General features: G+C 40.6%; 1 protein-coding gene across 1 annotated transcript in view; it reads right to left on the reverse strand.

The window, feature by feature from the left end:
• Positions 1–20,658, reverse strand: part of GATAD2B (GATA zinc finger domain containing 2B) — an 83,141-nt gene that overhangs the window by 4,525 nt on the left and 57,958 nt on the right. The window contains exons 2-10 of the mRNA XM_059932529.1: positions 9,927–10,262; positions 5,817–5,946; positions 5,007–5,138; positions 4,567–4,695; positions 3,940–4,110; positions 2,934–3,249; positions 1,714–1,916; positions 673–783; positions 398–515 (exon numbers count right to left, since the gene is read on the reverse strand). Of these exons, the coding sequence (XP_059788512.1) occupies positions 398–515; positions 673–783; positions 1,714–1,916; positions 2,934–3,249; positions 3,940–4,110; positions 4,567–4,695; positions 5,007–5,138; positions 5,817–5,946; positions 9,927–10,261 (1,645 nt within the window). The 5' untranslated portion in view covers position 10,262. The remainder of the gene's footprint in view (positions 1–397; positions 516–672; positions 784–1,713; positions 1,917–2,933; positions 3,250–3,939; positions 4,111–4,566; positions 4,696–5,006; positions 5,139–5,816; positions 5,947–9,926; positions 10,263–20,658) is intronic.

A 20,658-nucleotide genomic window follows, 5' to 3' on the forward strand; every position in this document is an offset into this window, starting at 1 on the left:
AAACTGGTGAGAGGAAAATAATCAAGACAAAGAGGGAATTACTGAATCTGCTTTGGTTTTGGGGCTGCTGGCTGTAAAGAAGCATCCCTGGGTCATTCAAACTGGATCAGGACAGTTAACCCTGCTATTCTGGCCAAAAGAGATCAATAACCACATGCCCACTAAGAGGGTACACTAGACAGGACTGTGTCATTTTCACCACTAAAACCCTAGTGTACTGTGCCTAGCATGTAATATGGATTTAGCAAACCTTTGCCAAATAACAAGAGTGAAGGGAGTAGGGCCTAAAGAAAGAGCAGAAAACAAAAGAAAGAACAATTCATCTAAAGGGGCTGCTAAAGAATTGCATACTAATTAGTCAATCCCTGAGAAAAGTTCTCAGATCAACCCTTCTTACCTGGCATACCAAGGAGGCCACCTGGCACAGACAGCTGGGGTGCCTGTGCAAAGTTGGAAAGCATGGAACGGGCAGACGTGGGTATACCACGCTGGAGACTGCTTTGGGGCTGTGGAGCCTGCAATGATGAGGAGACAAGCGATCATAACTTTACCATGATGGAAGGTGTAAGGGGGAGGTAAGGATATGGGAGTACAGAAGAGCAGTATGATTTTCTGCAGAAGAAAGGACAAATTGAGATAAATGGCTGACAAAACCTCAAGAGAAATCCTCACCTGTCGAAGCGTATGATGTCTCATTATGGTCTCTTGTTTACTGACACTGGACACAGCTGGAGCCGTAGTGGGGGAGAGTGCTGCCTGCTGCTGTAATCGCTGTTCAATTTCCTGTTGGGAGTCATCAGGTCAAGTTGGGCAGGACAGCACCCAATTTCCTAACCAGAAAACCTAGAGGTCTTCTTATCTCTAATGTTGCCAGCTAGTTGGAGGGATATGGAAAAGGCAAAAGAGTTTGGTGGGGTAGGTGCACTAAGATCTCTGGGCACAAGTAACCTACATACTTCAATGATTAGGAATCCCTCTCTCCAAGAAAGCTGGCTCTCAGAAGTTGGCTGGAGAGATCTGGGTGGTGGCGATGAGCTGACTAATGTAATTAATTAAGGCTGATGAGTTACTAAGTTTTATTTTTTGACTCTTGTCTACCCATTTTCCAGGAGACCCATGATGCTACCCAAAGGGGTCTGATGGGCGGTGGGGTGGAAAAGAATCTGAGCTTCCCAACACATCTTCCCCACTCCAAGATATTCTCATTCTATTAATACTATATGAGAGTTCACACACACTAGCAACCACTAATCTTCATTGGGCTACTTTATAATCTACCCTTTCCTTTGTCATTTCTTTGTCAAATATGGACTGCAGATAATTACTTCTCTCAAAGAGATTTCTAGTACAAATATAAATCCCTCTCACCAAAATCCATTTGTTTAAGGAAATGAAATCAAGAATAGAGGAATTCTTTAGTACTACCAGGGAAAGCCAGGAGTCTCAAGCCTTTTGTCCCTTTCCCTTAAGCTCAGCCATATGTCATTATGCTCTTACCCAATCAGAAACAGTCAAATGGAAATGGAAAAGGCAGAATGGTAAGAAGAAAAAAAAGGGAACCCAGACCTCTAGGTTCTAGGAACTTAGATTCAGAAACCTAGATCACCTGGACTGTGGGGATCACAGAGACAACTCCTCTAAACTAGAAAGAACTGTCTTTTGGGAAAACCAAACCTGGGCAGGTGGCTGGTGAGAAGTAGTCAGAATTCTTACCTGTTCCTGCTGTAGGGCTTTAACAAAAGCATTTTTCAGTCGGTTGGTGTGTTCTGCCTTTAGAGCCTTCTTCTGGTTGGAGGTCATACATTGCTCACATAGAATCTTACCATTCTTTTCTTGCTTCCAGTGAGGGGTGAAATCTGTGCGGCACTGGGCACAAACAAAGGGTTCAACCCGCAGAAGTGAGGCACAGCTTTTCCCTAGATGCCAACAAAAAGAATAATCAGTGGTTTCACATTTCCTCTGTGTCTCCTCTGTTTCTCTTCATCAGATGATCTTTCTCCAGGAGTTTACTCTGCTGAATTAAGAAAGAGACTCTATAATTTATAAAATACTTTTATTTCATTTGATTGCAACAACATCACTTTAGGGAATTAGACAGTACCATCCCCATTTACAAATGAGGAAACTAAGTCTAAGAAACATAGCTCCAAATGACAAAGCTGGGACAAGAACCCAAGTTTTCTGATTTCCTATTACACCACACTGAGAAGAAAATGTGTGTCAGTTCAGTCAAAGGGCTCCACCTAATTCAACCAGTACTTTTGCTTCTTAGCATCTCTTTACCTCAGACCACACTTATCCCTATCATATACATTCATAATTTTTACCTATCAGTGTCTGAGTTATTCACTTTGTGATCTGTTTATAGCCAATACTGAGCCCTTTAGGCACCTTCCTCAGGTGTTCCCCTAAGTCCTTATGTTTAGAAATTCAGGCTTAATAACTTTTGTCAGAATAGACTGTGTGATGTTATTAATACTTTATAGTTCAGTGTTGGTTTATAGCTTTTACGTGGTCCTAGTTATCTTTATCAGTCTATTTTCTCAACTAAAAGCACTCAAACAGCAGGGACTGAATATAATAATGCAAGCACAATGCCACATAAACACTAACATTAAAAATAAGTGTTCTAGTCTTCAAATTATGCATGCATCACGCTAGGCACATTTAAAAGAGCTAACGATATACTGCAAAAAATAGACAAGATATACAAAATACACAACAAAAATACTAAGTCTAAGATACACAGACACACAAAAAGCTTTTTGATACGCTGCTCCTTAACAGTCTCCGAATCAGAGACGGGAGGTGGTTTGGCAATAGTAAAGAGAGACTATTTAATATTACACAGTACCATGCAATACTCTGCCCATATCAACCAGGTTTGGCAACTTCTCGTTTAGATAAAAAGACTGACCAACAAACAGCCTTACCTTGGCTGTCGATGACACTCTGTACGACTTCTTCCAAGCCTACCATGTAGATGAACTCACTATTGGCTGCACTAGGCAGGAAATGAAGCAAGGGAGCAGGTGGTTTAGGGGGTGGAATCTCCAGGAGTGTCTTTTCCAGCTGTTTGCGAAGAGCCAATTTGGCTGCAGCCTGTGAGTTGGCAGCATCAGTCATGGCGCTGGGGCTAGGAAGTGGTGAGGACACCCTGTTCACGGTCCCTGGCTGAATATGGGAGGCAAGGTTCATATAGATGGCAGAGGATGTTGTACGCTGACAGGGAACAGAAGAACTTGACTGCTGAAATAGATTGAGTATAGGGGTCAGTGATGGTATGTAGGAGAAAGAACCAATTCTTACTTTCGTGGCAGAGGACACTATCTGATCCTAGTCTGAACTACTTAGCTTCCCCCAAACTCAGAAAAAGACATGAGGCGTCCAACTTCTCCACTGAAAAAGGACTCTGGCACATAAGAAAGGAGAATGATAGTGCCTATGAACTAAAACTGCTGAGAGAGAGACTTCTCTGGTGGCACAGTGGTTAAGACTCCACGCTCCCAATGCAGGGGGTCCCGGTTCGATCCCTGTTCAGGGAACTAGATCCCACATGCATGCTGCAACTAAGGAGCCCGCCTGCTGCAACTAAGACCCAGTGCAACCAAATAAATAAATAAAAATAAAACTGCTAAGAGAAAAATAAAGATTTGGGATGCTTTGTCATGCATCCTTTATGCTTCTTATTCCTTAGATCCCTCTCTCTCTTTCTTCTAGGCAAATTTTAGCTTACTGCTGCTCTGCTGCATATAACCTTTCTTCTCTACTACTACATAATTCCTCAGCGTTTCCACTTTTGGGACCACTGTCAACCCACCAAAATTACCTTTGTTGTCCTAGAGTTTCTCAGTGTCCCCAAACTTAAAATCTATGGTCCTTTCAACAGGGAAAGCAAATAAAAGATTTCTCTGTTTCCCCATGAGGGCTCCCTCTTACCGGCTGGTAATTGATGGCGGGATTCATATTGGGTGTTGTGGTGCGTACAAGGCCGGGCTTAGGTGGGCCCCGCTGACCCTGTAGCTGGGCTGGGTTTGGCGCAATCACACGTTGAGACATTAACATGTGTGGGAGGGTGGTATTGGTCGCTGAACGGATAACACTGTGACCCTGAACGGGAAGAAGAGGAAAAGATATAGTCATAGAGGTAAAACGCTTCACAAAATGCCAAAGAGAAAACACTGCCTATAATACACAGCTAAGTGGAAACACAGAAACATAGTCAGACTTGGTAATTTTGTCTCAGGATCTTTGGGGATAAATCTACCACCACTATAAAACCTGATTAGTGGTTAGGAATTCCCTGGCTTCTTTGGTATAAACTATTTAACCCTCTATAGAAAAGGGCTAAGCTGGAAACCTCTGGAAAAGAAAGACTACGGTGGGAAGATTAGTTATTCATCCTTCTACTGCAGACTAAATCATGCCATTAAGGACCAACAGGACTATCTATGGTAATAACACCTCTATCAAGGCCAGGTTCTTCTATTATCTTCACAAAAGCACCAAAACAGAGATAGGATAACAGGGCCCCCTGAAACTAAGATCACCCTAGGGGTCACATACCTGCAATGTCCTCAAATTCTGTTCAACCCCTTGGGCCCCAGGCCGGGAGGGAAGCTTGGAGAGGCCTTGCTGTCCCACATGGGCAGGAGATGGCTGAACAATAGATGCTGCATTCTGTACAACTGGAGTCTGGGAGAGAGAAGAGAAAATGAGACAGTGGAAAAGGCTAATAATCAGAGGTAGAAATTTGGTACACTTCTAGACTTTCAAAACTCCCTGTCAGTCTGAAGCTCCTGTTGACCAGAGGGGAAAATAAGAAAAACAGAATCACGGTTTTCTTGATTAAGGCCCAAAATTTTTAAAAAATCACTATTCCTAGAGACTAAAAACCATGGAACCAGAGAAGAATGAGCCACCCAGCTGAATCTACCTGGGGTAGCCCATTCTCAAACCAGTTTTTCTTTGCTTTCTGCTAGTCCCTTCTTTCTCAGGCACAGTACCTTCTGGACGACATTCTCTTTCTGTAGCTGACTCTGTCTCAGTTTCTTTAACAGCACCAGTCGGGCTTCTTCCAATCTCAGCTCATCTCTCAGCTGCTTGATGAGCTGCTGCCGTTCCTCAATGCCTTTCCCCTGAGGAAACATGGAGACTATCAGCTATGGCAGCAGTTACTCAGAGTCCTTTCCTGCAAGATGATCTCTTCTTTGAGGTCCCAAACCTCCACCTTCCACAAGAAGCACAAGGGGCAATGGAATTGTTATCTTTGTGTCCCTAGCACACAGTCTGGCACAGTGCCTGGTATTCAGTAGGTACTCAAAAACTGCTTACAGAATGAAAGAAGAGACCACATATAAATGCTAATTAACCAGATTCCTGGCAAAACAGAAGAACAGCCTAAGGGAGATATTGCTTTCCTTTAAAATAATGTTTCTCAATCTTTTAAAGCCATGTTTCCTCTAGAAATACATGAAAACTTAGGAATTCCTCCATATTCTGAGACCCAGGATAGAGTATAGAATGTATCCTTCTAGTTAAGAGTTTACTTTACATGACTTGAATTATGAAGTTTTCATTTTCCAAAGATAAATTATATTGAATATGCGTTTTCAAACTCTCTTCTCCACTTGATTCTAATAGTTCCCTCTAAAAGGGCACACCTTTGAGGTTGAGAATCACATATGAAGAGTTTCATCAATGGGTAGTTTTTAGATCCAAAAAGTAAACACTAAAAAACCAGAAATGGGACTCTCAGGGAATTAAAGAGAATAGTAGAAGCAAAAAATGAAGAAAGGAATCTTTCTTTTCTTTACCTTAAACATCTCTAGGTTGGCTGCTTTGAGTCTTTCTTCCATTCGGGAGCTGGAACGGGGACTGGAAGCCTCATTATCAGACAAAACAATGATGTCTGGGGAGGGAGTTAGCCTTCCTCGGTCTGGCTCACTAGACAAGAGAAGAAAAATTAAGGCACTTCCAACAGTGAAAGTTCATAGAAAAGTTCAGAAAACTTTTCTACACTGACCAAAGAAATTCAAGGGAACTTAAGTCTGTCCTGATTCACCCAGGGAAAGACAGAGACACCCAAATCAAAGGATAAAGTAGACACCAAGATGTAAGTGATGACAAAACCTCAGCAAAAGTATTTTTCCCATCTAAATTCCTTACAGAAGATGCAGACAGACAGACACTGACTGGCTTTAGGAATGGGAAAAAGAGATGAGTGTTTTTATCACACTGATTTTAATCAAAATTCCAAATGTTTTCCTTATATCTCAGTCTCCTTTTGGGTTGTCTTGTTAGTTACAGAGAAGGTCAAGAAGGAAATGGTTAGCTTCACAGGGGAAGAAAGACAAAGGCAGCAGAGCCTACTTGTCCACCCCAGATACAGATGACACATCGCTAAGGAGGCAACCCATGATATTGATAACATGGTCCTGCCTATCTGACAATTTACAAGAAAGGAGTTTACATGACAACTCCACTGACAGTCTATCCTGTCAAGAGTTAAGGCCAAAAGAAGGTACTGTTGTCAATGGCTTGAGGGAATGGACAGTGCTAAGTATAAATGTCTACAGCCTTCTGGAGGACTGAAACTCCAGAATTAAATATATGGGACTTGCATCTACTTGCGAGTTCTACTTAGCAACTTCCCTCAGAAAGAAACTGTCTAGAAATGACTTTGGAATCTAAATCTTCCACACTGGCTATGCCTTATGGCCAATCCTATTTATTAGACAACTCTGGTTTTGATCTTCCTGGGGCAAGCCTTAAGAGCATCTTGTCCCTCTAAAATCATGAGAAATGACACTCACTGCATAAGACCTGGATAACAAGAATCCTGCAAATTCTAATTGCCGTAGGTTCCCAAGTCAGCGACCATATCCTCTAACTCTCCTCTGATTTCTTAACTCAGACTTATCTTCGCTGACCCTACTTCTTTGAGATCTATAGTGTAGTCAGGAGTATGTAGGTCTAAAACAATGTGTTCTTAGATCTTATTTAAACAGGTAACTCAAACCTTTTATAACCACAGATCTTTATAGTCCTGAGAGCCTCTGACCATTTCTCAGGGCCTCTTGTCTCAGGTACTGTTGGGACTTGGATGCCTTTTGAACAAGGCACCCTGGATGGTTGGGATAGGCATTCAATTCCTCAACAGGGTAAAACTGAGTTACTAAACCAACCAAATTTAGCTGAGGAAATAAAGTAGGGAGACAGTGATAATAATGACTATCTTGGGAACTATTAAGTTTGTCTGGATCACTCTATAAGCACTGCTCACAGACACAGCAAGCTGAGAATGTAGGCTTACAGAAAAAGAAGTCACTACAGGGAAAAAAGAACCTTCCATTCTCTAACCCCAAGTTCCTGGAGTAATGGTCAGGCCTAAATGAAGAGTTTGAATTTTTACTTATCATTTCTATATTCCTTCATGCCCCCCCTTCCCCATCCCTAACAAGAACATGGGTGAACAACTTTGAGGTCTGGTAGATTTCTACTTCTTCTACATGATTCCCCAATGCTTACAACGACAGTCAGAACTCTTTCCATCCTGGTCCTGGCTAGATACACACCTCACAGATTATTTCTAACCTAAGGAATTCTTCCTTGCTCAAATGAGTGCCACCTACTGCTTAAGGACTGTCCAGCAACAGGACAAGCAGAGACATTCCTACGTGGAGATTTTGGAATTGAGTGACATTTGTGAGGAAGTTGTATCTGAGAAAACCCTAAATGATATTTTATTCCCAGATATAATCAGACTCACATTAGATAGATAGCACAGGTAAGGCAAAGCCCAAGTCAAGTTTCATTCCTCAATTGTTTTTTTTTTTAACTTTTGACCTGGAATTCTGGCCTCATTTATTAAGCTTTTCCGGGGACAGATATTATTTTGCTACTTTCCCAAACACATATACGATTTACAATATTTGGTGTTCTTAAGTATGAAACCCTACCAATTAGATAATATTAAAAGCCAGACTTGCTGCTGGCATCATTTTGTGACTCAGACTGGCAGATTCCCAGAAACTATAAAACTCCTAATCCTTATCCAGGTAGTAAAAACAAAACCAGAAAGAAAACTGCTACGTCTTGACAGCATTCCAAAACATAAGCAGTGTTGGTTTCATGCATATCTTATTTCACAGACATCATAACTTGCCCAACTGATGGCAAAAAAGATATTTAGGCAATTATGGCTATCACATCAAGAGCCCTTCCTTCTTTCTGCTTTTAAATTCCAATTCCCTCCTCCTTTTTTATCCACATCAAATAAACCATTGTTCTCCATGCTGAGCAATCTATCAGTCTTGTTCATTCTTACAATAAGCTTGAGGCTAAGTGGAAATAGCTGTCAGTATATCTGGTCTGGTGAAAGGGAAGAAGGACGACAGGGCAGATAGGGCCTATTTTTTCACGCAGAATGGGGATCTAGATGGTTTACATCAAGCCTCTTTTCCTGGAGACCATTAAAAACAGTTCCCAGTTTCCAAAGAATCAAGTTTCAAAAGTTCATTCCTCTAATAAAATTAAACACACTGGTAGAGTTTTCAGGGTACTCTTTTCAATACAGAATTTATCTGTGATATACTGTAATTCCAACAGAACTGAGATCTTATCAAAATGTGTAACAATGTTTCTATGAAAAACACATTTTCAGTTCCAATGTGCATGTAAGGAATCCACCTAACATTTCTCCTCTTCATTGTCCCCAGTAAAGTAGTATTAGTCATCTGCCCCAGAAGGTTAAGGGTGATTATGGGGCAAGTGGGTTACTCAGGTGCATTATCTCATTCACCCACTTTCTTTTTTTCTAAAAGGATCTAAGGATTAATCTACTTTCATAACACTCTGCCGATACTATGTATAGCTCCCAAGAATTTTTCTCTTCTTCCACAACCACTAGAGAACTTACCTGAAGTTTCCTAAGGGTTTTAATGCTATTACCAAGACAATGTTCCCCTACTAGGTGTGGTTTAAAAAAATAATTCTGGGACAATACTAATAAGTAAACATTAAAAGGTAGAGAAAGAAACCCAAGTAAGATTGTAAACCATTCCTTCCTTTTTTCTTCTTTCTGCATCAGTCCAGCTTCTTAAGGATCCTGCTTTAGATCAGTCCTAGGACAAAGTCAGCAAGGTCAACTGGAGGGCAACTGAACAGTGAAGAGTAATTCTCATGTCTATCAGGTGTTTCTGAACCATGAATAAACTGAATGTTTTTAAAATTAGGGCTGTCTATACTATGATTCACTGTTCAGGTAGACTCTAACCTCAGCCAGTTCTTGGTACCTCTTTATATTGTGTTCTCCACAGTTCCAAGTACTCAACCTTGACCAAGACCTGTGAAAACATGTGCTTGTGTGCTGTGCGTATGTATGAGAAAGAGAGAAACAGCACAAGCATGAGTGTACTCATATAAGTGAACGTGTATGCACATATGGGGCTTGGGGAATGTGGCACAAATGAAGTAAGAATGTAGAGGATTAGCACATAAAGTTCCTTGTTGACACAAGAAAAGACAGGCCCATGCTCTTTGATGTAATAAAAGCTGGGTCTCCATAATAAACACATCCCTAAAACTCTTGGGATGATCTGAAGAAAAGGCTGTTCTTCCCTCCTAAAATGGCCATAAGATTAGAGTGAAAGTGTATATTAACTCGCTTCTAATTGGGGTATCAACTCTTAGTGCCTCCTTTATCCAGAAATGGCCACTTTATCTTAAGGGTAATAATTTTTGGAGGCACCTAGTTTCATCTAGAAACAAGAAGAATTCACGGTCAAGCCAGATAGCACAGATACGTCTTCATTCAAGAAGCTTTAAGATGAAAAACACCCTCCTCTCATTGGAAGTCATTCCTTTTTCATAGGCGTAGTTTATGAGAAGACCCTATCTATGGAGGCAGCTGAACTAAGCCATACCTCCGTCTAGCACTCATATCCACAGGCTCATCATTGATGTTTTCTTTGCCTGGCCTTCCAGCAGTCCTGTTGTCTCCATGAGGCCTGAGATTCCCATTGAGCTTCTCTTCATAGCCCTTGACACCACTGCCATCCTGTTTGGTGGGTAACTCATGTGACACTTCAAGATTTGCCAAATCCTTCCGTTTGAGCAGTGCCAACATTTTCAGACGTTCCATGGCCTCGTGCCCCTCCATTTTGAGTCGCTTAGCCAAAACATCATCTCGCTCATCAGCTGGGTCCAAGCTCCGCTTCAACAGATTCAGGCGAAGAGCATCCTCTGTCATTCTATCCATCCTATGGAAAGAAATATACAAGTGCTTTATCAGAATAAAGTCCCTTAAATAGTCCATAAGGAAAGAAGAATCATAGGTATATACACGGAAGGTCAAAGTTAACTGAGCTAACATTCTACCCTATAACTTCCTAGATGATCTATATTAAAGGAGATTTCATCTCTCAACCTCAGCAGTGAAAGTAAACTTCAAACGCTTTCCAGTCACTGAGGTTCTTACTGTATAGATGCCTGAAACCAAACACCATTCTCACCTGGATAGTCCATTAAGAGCCTACATCTCTCAAAAAAGTAAACATTCTTTTGTGACGGGCTTTCTGTGCATGCATGCTCAGAAGTCAGATGCTTTGGTTTTAATTCTCATACCAAATTCTTCTCCTGGAGAAGACTCTTTTATGAATGGGAAGTTCCTCAGGTCACCCATGCATATCTTTAATTGGTCTATGTTACTGATGGAGACCAAGGGCATCTAACAGGAAGCCTCAGTTGTCTGGATACAGCAAGGGTCAGAGGGGCCCATTGTTATTTGCCCTCAATTCTATATAAATTCAGTATCTTGGCGTTTAATGAAGAACTCAGGCTGATAAAAGGTAATATTTTCTTTACTCATACAGCAAAGTTATTACAGACAAGCTAATTATCATTTGTCCTTCTCATTTTGATTTTTTACACTAACAAAATCTAGACACATAATTTCTCCAGCACTTTTAAATCCAGGGTTATCTTCCTGGTAGGAAAAAGCAATGTGACACTGGAAAGAAAAATTTTTGAGTCATCAAAACATAGGTTCAAACTGCTACTTTTACAAGGTCAAATATTTAATAAGTTACTTTACCGCCCCAAGTCTCAACTTCATCTGTAAAAGTGGGCACTTGGAAGAGGGCTCAACAAAATTTAATTCCTATACCCTCAGGATATGACTACCACACCTAAAATACAAGATCAGGCTTGATAATTCACAGATTCAAGTAGTAGGACAGAGATTACCGATGTTAACTGGTGCTCTTGCAAAGAAAAATATGTATGCACTTGAGACATCTTCCTTCCTGTAGTGCAGAGTAAAATAAGAGCTATCTGATTTTCTTCTAGTTATAATGAGGAAAAACAGTAACCAACAAAAGAATTTCCAGCAAGAGGAAACAGACCTTTTGGAGACCAGAGAAAAGTCAGAACTCAGATCTCTGAATTTTCAGGTAATGTTTCTTAATTCTCTTTCTCTTTTTTAAAGAACAGCTTTGTTGAGATATAATTCACATATCATACAGTTCACCTATTTAAAGTGTATGATTAAGTGGTTTTCAGTGTATCCACAGAGTTGTGCAACCATCACCACAATCAGTATTAGAACATTTTCATTATCTCCTCCTTAAAAAAACCCATACCCATTAGCAGTCACTCTCTTCCCCCTTCACCTCTATCCCCCACTAATTTACTTTCTGTCCCTAAATTTGCCTATTTTGGACTTTTTTTTTTTTTAAGAGCTCTTTATTGGAGTATAATTGCTTCACAATACTGTGTTAGTTTCTGTTGTACAACAAAGCAAATCAGCCATATGCATACACATGTTCCCATATCCCCTCCCTCTTGAGCCTCCCTCCCATCCTCCCTATCCCACACCCTTCTCTAGGTCACTGCAAAGCACCGAGCTGACCTCCCTGTGCTATGCTGTTGCCTCCCACCAGCCATTTACATTCAGTAGTATACATACGTCGATGATACTCTCACTTCACCCCAGCTTCGCCCTCCCACCCCATGTCATCAAGTCCACTCTCTATGTCTACCTCTTTATTCCTGCCCTGCAACTAGGTTCATCAGTAACTTTTTTTTTTTTAAGATTCCATATATATGTGCTAGCATACAGTATTTGTTTTTCTGACTTACTTCACTCTGTATGACAGACTCTAGGTCCATCTACCTCACTACAAATAACTCAATTTGGTTTCTTTTTATGGCTGAGAAATATTCCATTGTATATATGCCACATCTTCTTTATCCATTCATCTGTCGATGGACACTTAGGGTGCTTCCATGTCCTGGCTATTGTAAATAGAGCTGCGATGAACATTGTGGTACGTGACTCTTTTTGAATTACCGTTTTCTCAGGGTATATGCCCAGGAGTGGGATTACTGGGTCGTATGGTAGTTCTATTTTTAGTTTTTTAAGGAACCTCCATACTGTTTTCCATAGTGGTTGTATCAATTTACATTCCCACCAAAAGTGTAGGAAGGTTCCCTTTTCACCACACCCTTTCCAGCATTTATTGTTTCTAGCTTTTTTGATAATGGCCATTCTGACCAGCGTGAGGTGATACCTCACTGTAGTTTTGACCTGCATTTCTCTAATAATTAGTGATGTTGAGTATCTCTTCATATGCCTATTGGCCATCTGTGTATGTCTTCCTTGGTGAAATATCTATTTAGGTCTTCCGCCCATTTTTTGGACTTTTTATATAAATGAAATCATACATTATGTGGTCTTTTGCGACTGACTTCTTTCACTTAGTATTATGGTTTTTTTTTTAACATCTTTATTGGAATATAATCGCTTTACAATGGTGTGTTAGTTTCTGCTTTATAACAAAGTGAATCAGCTATACATATACATATATCCCCATATCTCCTCCCTCTTGCATCTCCCTCCCACCCTCCCTATCCCACTAGCATTATGTTTTTAAGGTTCATTCATGTTGCAGCATATATCATTCATTACTTCATATTTTTTATGGCCCAATGATATTCCATTGTATGAATATATAATATTTTGTTTATTCATTTATCAATTTATAGACATTTGGTTTGTTTCCCACTTTTTTTGGCCACACCATGTGGCAGGTGGGATCCTAGTTCCCCAACCAGGGATCAAACCCATGCCCCCTGCAGTGGAAGCGCAGTTTTTTGTTTTTGTTTTTGTTTTTATGGCTGTGTTGGGTCTTCGTTTCTGTGCGAGGGCTTTCTCTAGTTGCAGCAAGTGAGGGCCACCCTTCATCGCGGTGCACGGGCCTCTCACTATCGCGGCCTCTCTTGTTGCGGAGCACAAGCTCCAGACGCGCAGGCTCAGTAGTTGTGGCTCACGGGCCCAGTTGCTCCGCGGCATGTGGGATCTTCCCAGACCAGGGCTCGAACCCGTGTCCCCTGCATTGGCAGGCAGATTCTCAACCACTGCGCCACCAGGGAAGCCCAGAAGCACAGTTTTAACCACTGGGCCCGCCAGGGTTATGAGGGCTCCAATTTCTCCATATCCTCTTAATTCTCTTTTAACAGCTATAGATATGAAACATATTATAGCATATATAAACATTCTTTAGCTGCAGCTTCCCCAAAGATTTCTTATTTTGACATGTGTTACTTCTGAAGTGGTTTACCTTTAAAAAATACCCCCAGATGGAGTGACTGGAAAGTTGAATGCTACAGAACATCAAAAGTTAAGCCCTGGGCTTCCCTGGCGGCGCAGTGGTTGAGAGTCTGCCTGCCAATGCAGGGGACATGGGTTCGAGCCCTGGTCTGGGAAGATCCCACATGCCGCGGAGCAACTGGGCCCGTGAGCCACAACTACTGAGCCTGCGCGTCTGGAGCCTGTGCTCCACAACAAGAGAGGCCGCGATAGTGAGAGGCCCGCGCACTGCGATGAAGAGTGGCCCCCACTTGCCGCAACTAGAGAAAGCCCTCGCACAGAAACGAGGACACAACACAGCCAAAAATAAATTAATTAATTAATTAAAAAAAACAAAAACAAAAAACCTTCCCCGAGCAAAAGGTGCAGTCTAGGGCAGGATCCTCTACGCCTATGTTTAAAAAAAAAAAAAAAAAAAAAAAAAAAATTTAAGCCCTAACTCTACAATAACAATGTCTTGGGTAACTTGATCAACACCTCATATTGAGAGTATGATTGAGAATACCATGAGGAGTTGCAGATGGTAAAAAGTCTGTCACTTGGGCTTCCCTGGTGGCGCAGGGGTTGGGAGTCTGCCTGCTAGTGCAGGGGACACGGGTTCGAGCCCTGGTCTGGGAGGATCCCACGTGCCGCGGAGCGGCTGGGCCCGTGGGCCACGGCTGCTTAGCCTGCACGTCTGGAGCCTGTGCTCCGCAACAAGAGAGGCCGCGATGAAGAGTGGCCCCAGCTTGCCACAACTAGAGAGAGCCCTCGCACAGAAACGAAGACCCAACACAGCCTAAATAAATAAATAAATAGAAACCCTTCTTTAAAAAGAAAAAAAAAAAGTCTATCACTCAACTAATTATAGACCTAGATGAAAAAAGTACTTCAGAAAAGTACACAGCAAAATATATGAGTGTATATTAACACAGTACAGTGTTCTAAGTTTTGAGATAAATTATATTTATGAGCACTGAAAGTATATGACAAAATGGCAAAATTCAACAACCTGGAGCTGAATGGAATTTGGGATGCCATTATTAGCTTGGCTTCTTCAACTGATAGTTCTACAGATAGCTGAAATCAGTTCAAAAAATTTCCTCTTTATTATAATGACATAAATGGGTACACTGGAAGTTGGGAAAAACCAGAACCAGATATTTGAATGTCTGAGGTAAGTAATCTTTCTCAATAGATGGCTTGAGAACTCTGACCAAAATTTCGTTGCCCACTCTTGACTTTACTGGCCCAACTTTATGTACTCACAGCCATGCCTGCTTCAAAATCCAATGAAATATGGATGAATCTTGAAAACAATCATACTAAGTAAAGTCAGCCAGACACTGACTTTACTTAGTCAGAAGGGCAAGTATTTTATGGTTCCACTTATATGAGGTACCTAAAATAGGCATATTCATAGAGAAAAAGCAGAATAGAGGCTATCAGTGGCTGGGGGTGGAGAGAAGGTAGTAAGGAGTTATTATTTAATGGGAACAATGTCTCTGGGATGAAGAAAAAGTTCTTAAATGGATAGTAGTGATGGCTGCACAACACTGCGAAAGTACTCATAGCTGAACTGTACACTTTAAAATGTTTAAAATAGTAAATTTTATTTTATGTATATTTTGCCACAATAAAAAGAATCCAATGTAATAGAGACTGATTAAAAATGGGCAAAAGTGATCTTTTGGGGGTGATCTAAAACTTGATTGTAGTGACAGCCGCACAACTCTATCTATCTATCTACTTAGTGTCTGCGCCACGAGTCATGTGGGATCTTAGTTCCCTGACCAGGGACTGAACCCATACCCCCTGCACTGGTAGCGAGGAGTCTTAACCACTGGACCACCAGGGAAGTCCCTGCACATTTACTTTAAAAAAAAAAAAAAATCACTGAATCATACACTTAAATTATACTCCAATAAAGTTGTAAAAATAATATTCAATGTAAGTTTGTCACACACAAATTCCTCTCCAAAAAGTAAAACAAAAATTCTGTAAAATGAATGTTGTATGTTGCCTTTTAATGCCTAATCCAACTTTTTTGTTTCTTCTGGGCTGCAAATAATAACTAATATTTCTTAAGTATCTACTTAAAAGTCAAACATGCTACTAGCTACTTTATTATGTATTCTTATTTAAATTACCTCAACAAGTTACTAAGTGATACTATTTCTACTTTAGAGGTGGGAAAAAGTGTCAAATCAAGTATCCCAAGACTGCAAAGCTCTGGATAGTGAATCTGGAATTCCAACGCAGGTCTAGCTCACTTCAAAAATCTATTATACATTTTACAGCTATTTCAAAAAAAAAAAAAAATCGATTACACAGTACATCTCGCTACTCAGAGAGAGAATCTTAAGAAGCAGTGTTGTGTATTCATGTATTTGCACATGCATCTAACACATCCATTCCCCCCCAGACATTACATATATACTATGTGCCAAGTTCAGAGTTAGGTACTAGGAGTAAAGGTGAAAAAAGACCAGGTCACTGTCTTTAACAATTTCATTCTGATAGGAGACAGACGTGCATATAACTAAAGTACTTAGATGTTACAAGAACTCATTTCCTCTGCCTTCCCTATATCCTGCTTTTCTTCCTCATAATGAAGAGAATTCAATTCATCCAGAGGCAAAAGCTAGAAGCCTGGAAATCATCTTTGACTTTTCCAGACTCTTAAATCTAAGTCACCAAGTCCTATCAATTTTATTATCCTCCTCTGAATGAGAAAATATGTAACACTGGTGTGCTGCTATTGGCAGCCATCTTGTGACCATGAGGGAAGGCAGCTTGCAGATAAAGCAGACACTGTGCACAGTAGAATACTGAGAGGAGAGCTAATTACATAGCTGTGCCACCAGATCAAACTACTTTGAAGCTATTCCTGTTACACAGACCAATAAATTCCTTTAATGTTTAAGCCAGTATGAACTGGATTTTCTGTTACCTAAACTGAAAATATCCTAAAGAATAGATAACTCTGTCAGAAGTGCTGAAATGAAATCAAAGTGGAGATATCCAATAAACAGGTGGATACATGGCACACAAACAAGAGAGCCAGAGTTCAGGCCACAGCTGGAGATAAATATTTGAACAGGTAAAGGAGGTAATTGAAGTAATGTACAGGGATGAGTGAAACTGTCCAGAAAAAGAAATGAATATATACTCAGAAGGAAAAGAGCCAAGGATAGAACCTTGGGCAATACCTACATTTAAGGATTGGCTGGTCAGAGGAAACTAAGAGAGCTAGGGGGAAACTAGGAAAGCATGACGTGTCAACAAATTAAAGGAGAGTAGTTAATTGTGTCCAACAATTACAGCAGAAAAATGTCCAGCTTTAAATTTACTGTTGACTGTTGTAAAAAACAAGAATGGCCAGATGGTGACAAAGCTTTAGATTCATGCTTGTCAAGTTTTTGACTCATTGTTAGCCCCAAATCAAAATACAGGTCTGCAGCGAAAACTTTTAGAAGATCCTGAGAGGGAAGAGGAGGGATAGAGGTGAGCAAAATGAATTAATATCTACTGAGCTGCCTTTTATTTACTAGGCAATGTACAAGGCCCTTTATATTTATTCCCTCATTTAATCACATTAGAGAAATATTAATTTATTTTTAGTGAATTAAACTTTACAGATACACTTGAAGCACTCTGTGTCACTTTCCCACCAAACCATTCTCTACCCTCCCTTCCTCCCTTCCCAGAGAAAGGCATTATAATGGATTTGTTATCATTCTATTACATATATATGTAACCATAAATAGTACATAGTATAGTATTTATTTATTCATTTGTTTGTTTAGGCCGCACCGCACCTAAACAATTCCCTACTTCGTGTATTTTTAAAAGTAGCTCTTGGGACTTCCCTGGCCGTCCAGTGGCTAGGACTCCGTGCTCCCAGTGCAGGGGACCCGAGTTGATCCCTGGTCAGGGAACTAGATCCCACATGCTGCAGCTGGGATTCCACATGCCGCAGCTAAAAGATTCCCGCATGCTGAACTAAGACCTGGCACAGCCAAATAAATAAATAAATAAATAAAAATTTTAAAAAAAGTAGCTCTTGTATGTATCCTTTTTCATTTTGCTTTTCAATGTTTAATTTTTTAATATTTAAAATTTATCCAAGTAAATACATGAAGCACTAGTTCATTTGTTTTAACTGCTGTGTAGAACTCCACAGCAAAAATATTTGATTTAGTAATCATTCTCCAATTCAACATTTAGGCACCAATATGTCGATGTTTAAACCAATGCTGTGATTTCCACTTCTGGCCAAGATTCTGTAACACAGGACAGATTTGCCCTCTCACCTGAAATAACAAAAAAACTCCAGACAAAATACATGAAACAAGGTTTTCAAGACACTGGACATCAGGCAACAAAGGATAGTGATCCCAGAGGGACAGGAAACAAATGAGGTGAGCTCTACAACTGCACTCGTTTATTGCCATAGGAGAGTTTCTTTCTTTTTAAAAAAAAAAAAAACCCTTTTATTTATTTATTTTTTGGCCTCATGGCACGTGGGATCATAGTTCCCTGACCAGGAATGGAACCCGCACCCCCCGCAGTGGAAGCGCAGAGCCTTAACCACTGGACTGCCAGGGAACTCTGCCATAGGAGAGTTTCTAGGACATGATGTGGGGAGGGGGAAATGAGGCAGCGCCAGGCAGACTCCTGAGTTCAAGAGAGGGAGATGAGGGTGTAAGCGTACAGTGAGACAAAGGCAGCTAGATTTCAAAAAGGACAGAGTACCATAGAAGTAAGAACTGCAGAAAGATGGCTATCATAAAAAAAGACAGGTTAAGTATTCAGCATGTAGAGAAACTGGAATCTTCACACACTGCTGGTAGGAATGTAAAATGGCACAATCACTTTGGAAAAGAGCTTGGCAGTTCCTCACAAAGTTAAACATAGAGTTACCATATAACCTAGCAATTCCATTGCTAGGTATATACCCAAGAGCACCAAAAACATTATCTCTACACAAAAACCTGTACACGAGTGCTCACAGCGGCATTATTCACAATAGCCAAAAAGTGGAAACAATCCAAATGTCCATTAACTGATGAACAGATAAACAAAATGTGGTATATCCATACAATGGATATAAAGTCGTTGTATGTACATATACAATGTATAATAGCCATAAAAAGGAATGAAGTGCTGATGCATGTTACAACATAGATGAACCCTGAAAACATTATGCTAAGTAAAGGAAGCCAGACACAAAAGGCCTTATATTGTATGATTCCATTTATATGAAAAGTCCAGAATAGGCAAATCTATGGAAACAGAAAAGCAGTTAGTGGTTGCCTAGGGCTGAGGAGAGGGGCAAAACAGGGAATGACTGCTAAAGGGTAGGCAGGTTCTTTTTGGAGTGATGAACACGTGCTAATCTTAGATTGTGGTAACAGTTGCACAACTCTGTGACTATACTAAAACCACTGAACTGTATATAAATGGGTGAATTTTATGGTATGTGAAATATATCTCAATAAAGATGTTAAAAAGTACAATGGATGATACTAAGCAGATTAGATATTACAGGAAAAAAAGACTACTGAACCAGAAGACAGAGCAATAAATATTATCTAAAATCAAACAAAGATGGACTTCCCTGGCAGTCCAGAGGTTAAGACTTTGGTTCCAATGCAGGGGGTGCAGGTTCAATCCCTGGTCAGGGAGCTAAGATCTCACGGCCAAAAAACCAAAACATAAAAACAGAAGCAGTGACCACCTAGAGGGGTGGAATAGGGAGGGTGGGAGGGAGACGCTAGAGGGAGAAGATATGGGGATATATGTATATGTATAGCTGATTCATTTTGTTATAAAGCAGAAACTAACACACCATTGTAAGGCAATTATACTCCAATAAAGATGTTAAAAAAAAAAGAAGCAATATTGTAACAAATTCAATGAAGACTAAAAATGGTCCACATCAAAAAAATCTTTAAAAATGAAATAAAATCAAAGATAGAAAAAAAAGAAAAAATAAGAAGAGTCTCAGGGGACGAGGGGACAACTTTAAGTAGCCTAGTATACAGATAATTGGAGTCCCTCAAAGAGAGGAGAGAGATAAAGTGCACAAAAAAAAAATATATGAAGAAATAATGGCCAAAATGAGGACTTCCCTGGTGGCACAGTTGTTAAGAATCCACCTGCCAATGCAGGGAACATCGGTTCCATCCCTGGTCCAGGAAGATCCCACATGCCGCAGAGCAACTAAGTTCGTGCACCACAACTACACATGCCACAGAGCAACTAAGTCCGTGCACCACAGCTACTGAAGCCCACATGCCAAGAGCCTGTGCTCCGCAACAAGAAAAGCCACTGCAATTAGAGGCCCGCCTACCGCAACAAAGAGTAGCTCCTGCTCGCCACAACTAGAGAAAGCCCGCGCGCAGCGACTAAGACCCAACACAGCCAAAAGAAGAATAAAGAAAAGAAAAAACAGTCAAAATGAATAAATGATGAAAACTATAAACCTACAAATACAAGAACCTCAAAAAACCCGAAGCACAAGAAACATGATAAAAACTACACCAAGGGACATCATAATCAAATTGCTCAAAACTACTATAAAGGGACTTCCTTAGCGGTCCAGTGGTTAAGACTTTGCCTTCCAATGCAGGGGGTGCGGGTTCGATCCCTGGTCCGGGAGCTAAGATCCCACATGCTTCACGGCCAAAAAACCAAAACATAAAACAGAAGCAAAGAAGTTGTGGTACATATATACAATGGAATATTACTCAGCCATAAAAAGGAACGAAATTGAGTCATTTGTTGAGACGTGGATGGATCTAGAGACTGTCATACAGAGTGAAGTAAGTCAGAAAGAGAAGAACAAATATCGTATATTAACGCATGTATGTGGAACCTAGAAAAATGGTACAGATGAACCGGTTTGCAGGGCAGAAGTTGAGACACAGATGTAGAGAACAAACATATGGAAGCCAAGGGGGGAAAACCGTGGTGGGGTGGGGATGGTGGTGTGCTGAATTGGGCGATTGGGATTGATATGT

Source organism: Balaenoptera ricei, chromosome 1 (assembly GCF_028023285.1).
Source record: "Balaenoptera ricei isolate mBalRic1 chromosome 1, mBalRic1.hap2, whole genome shotgun sequence".
Classification (NCBI taxonomy): Eukaryota; Metazoa; Chordata; class Mammalia; order Artiodactyla; family Balaenopteridae; genus Balaenoptera; species Balaenoptera ricei.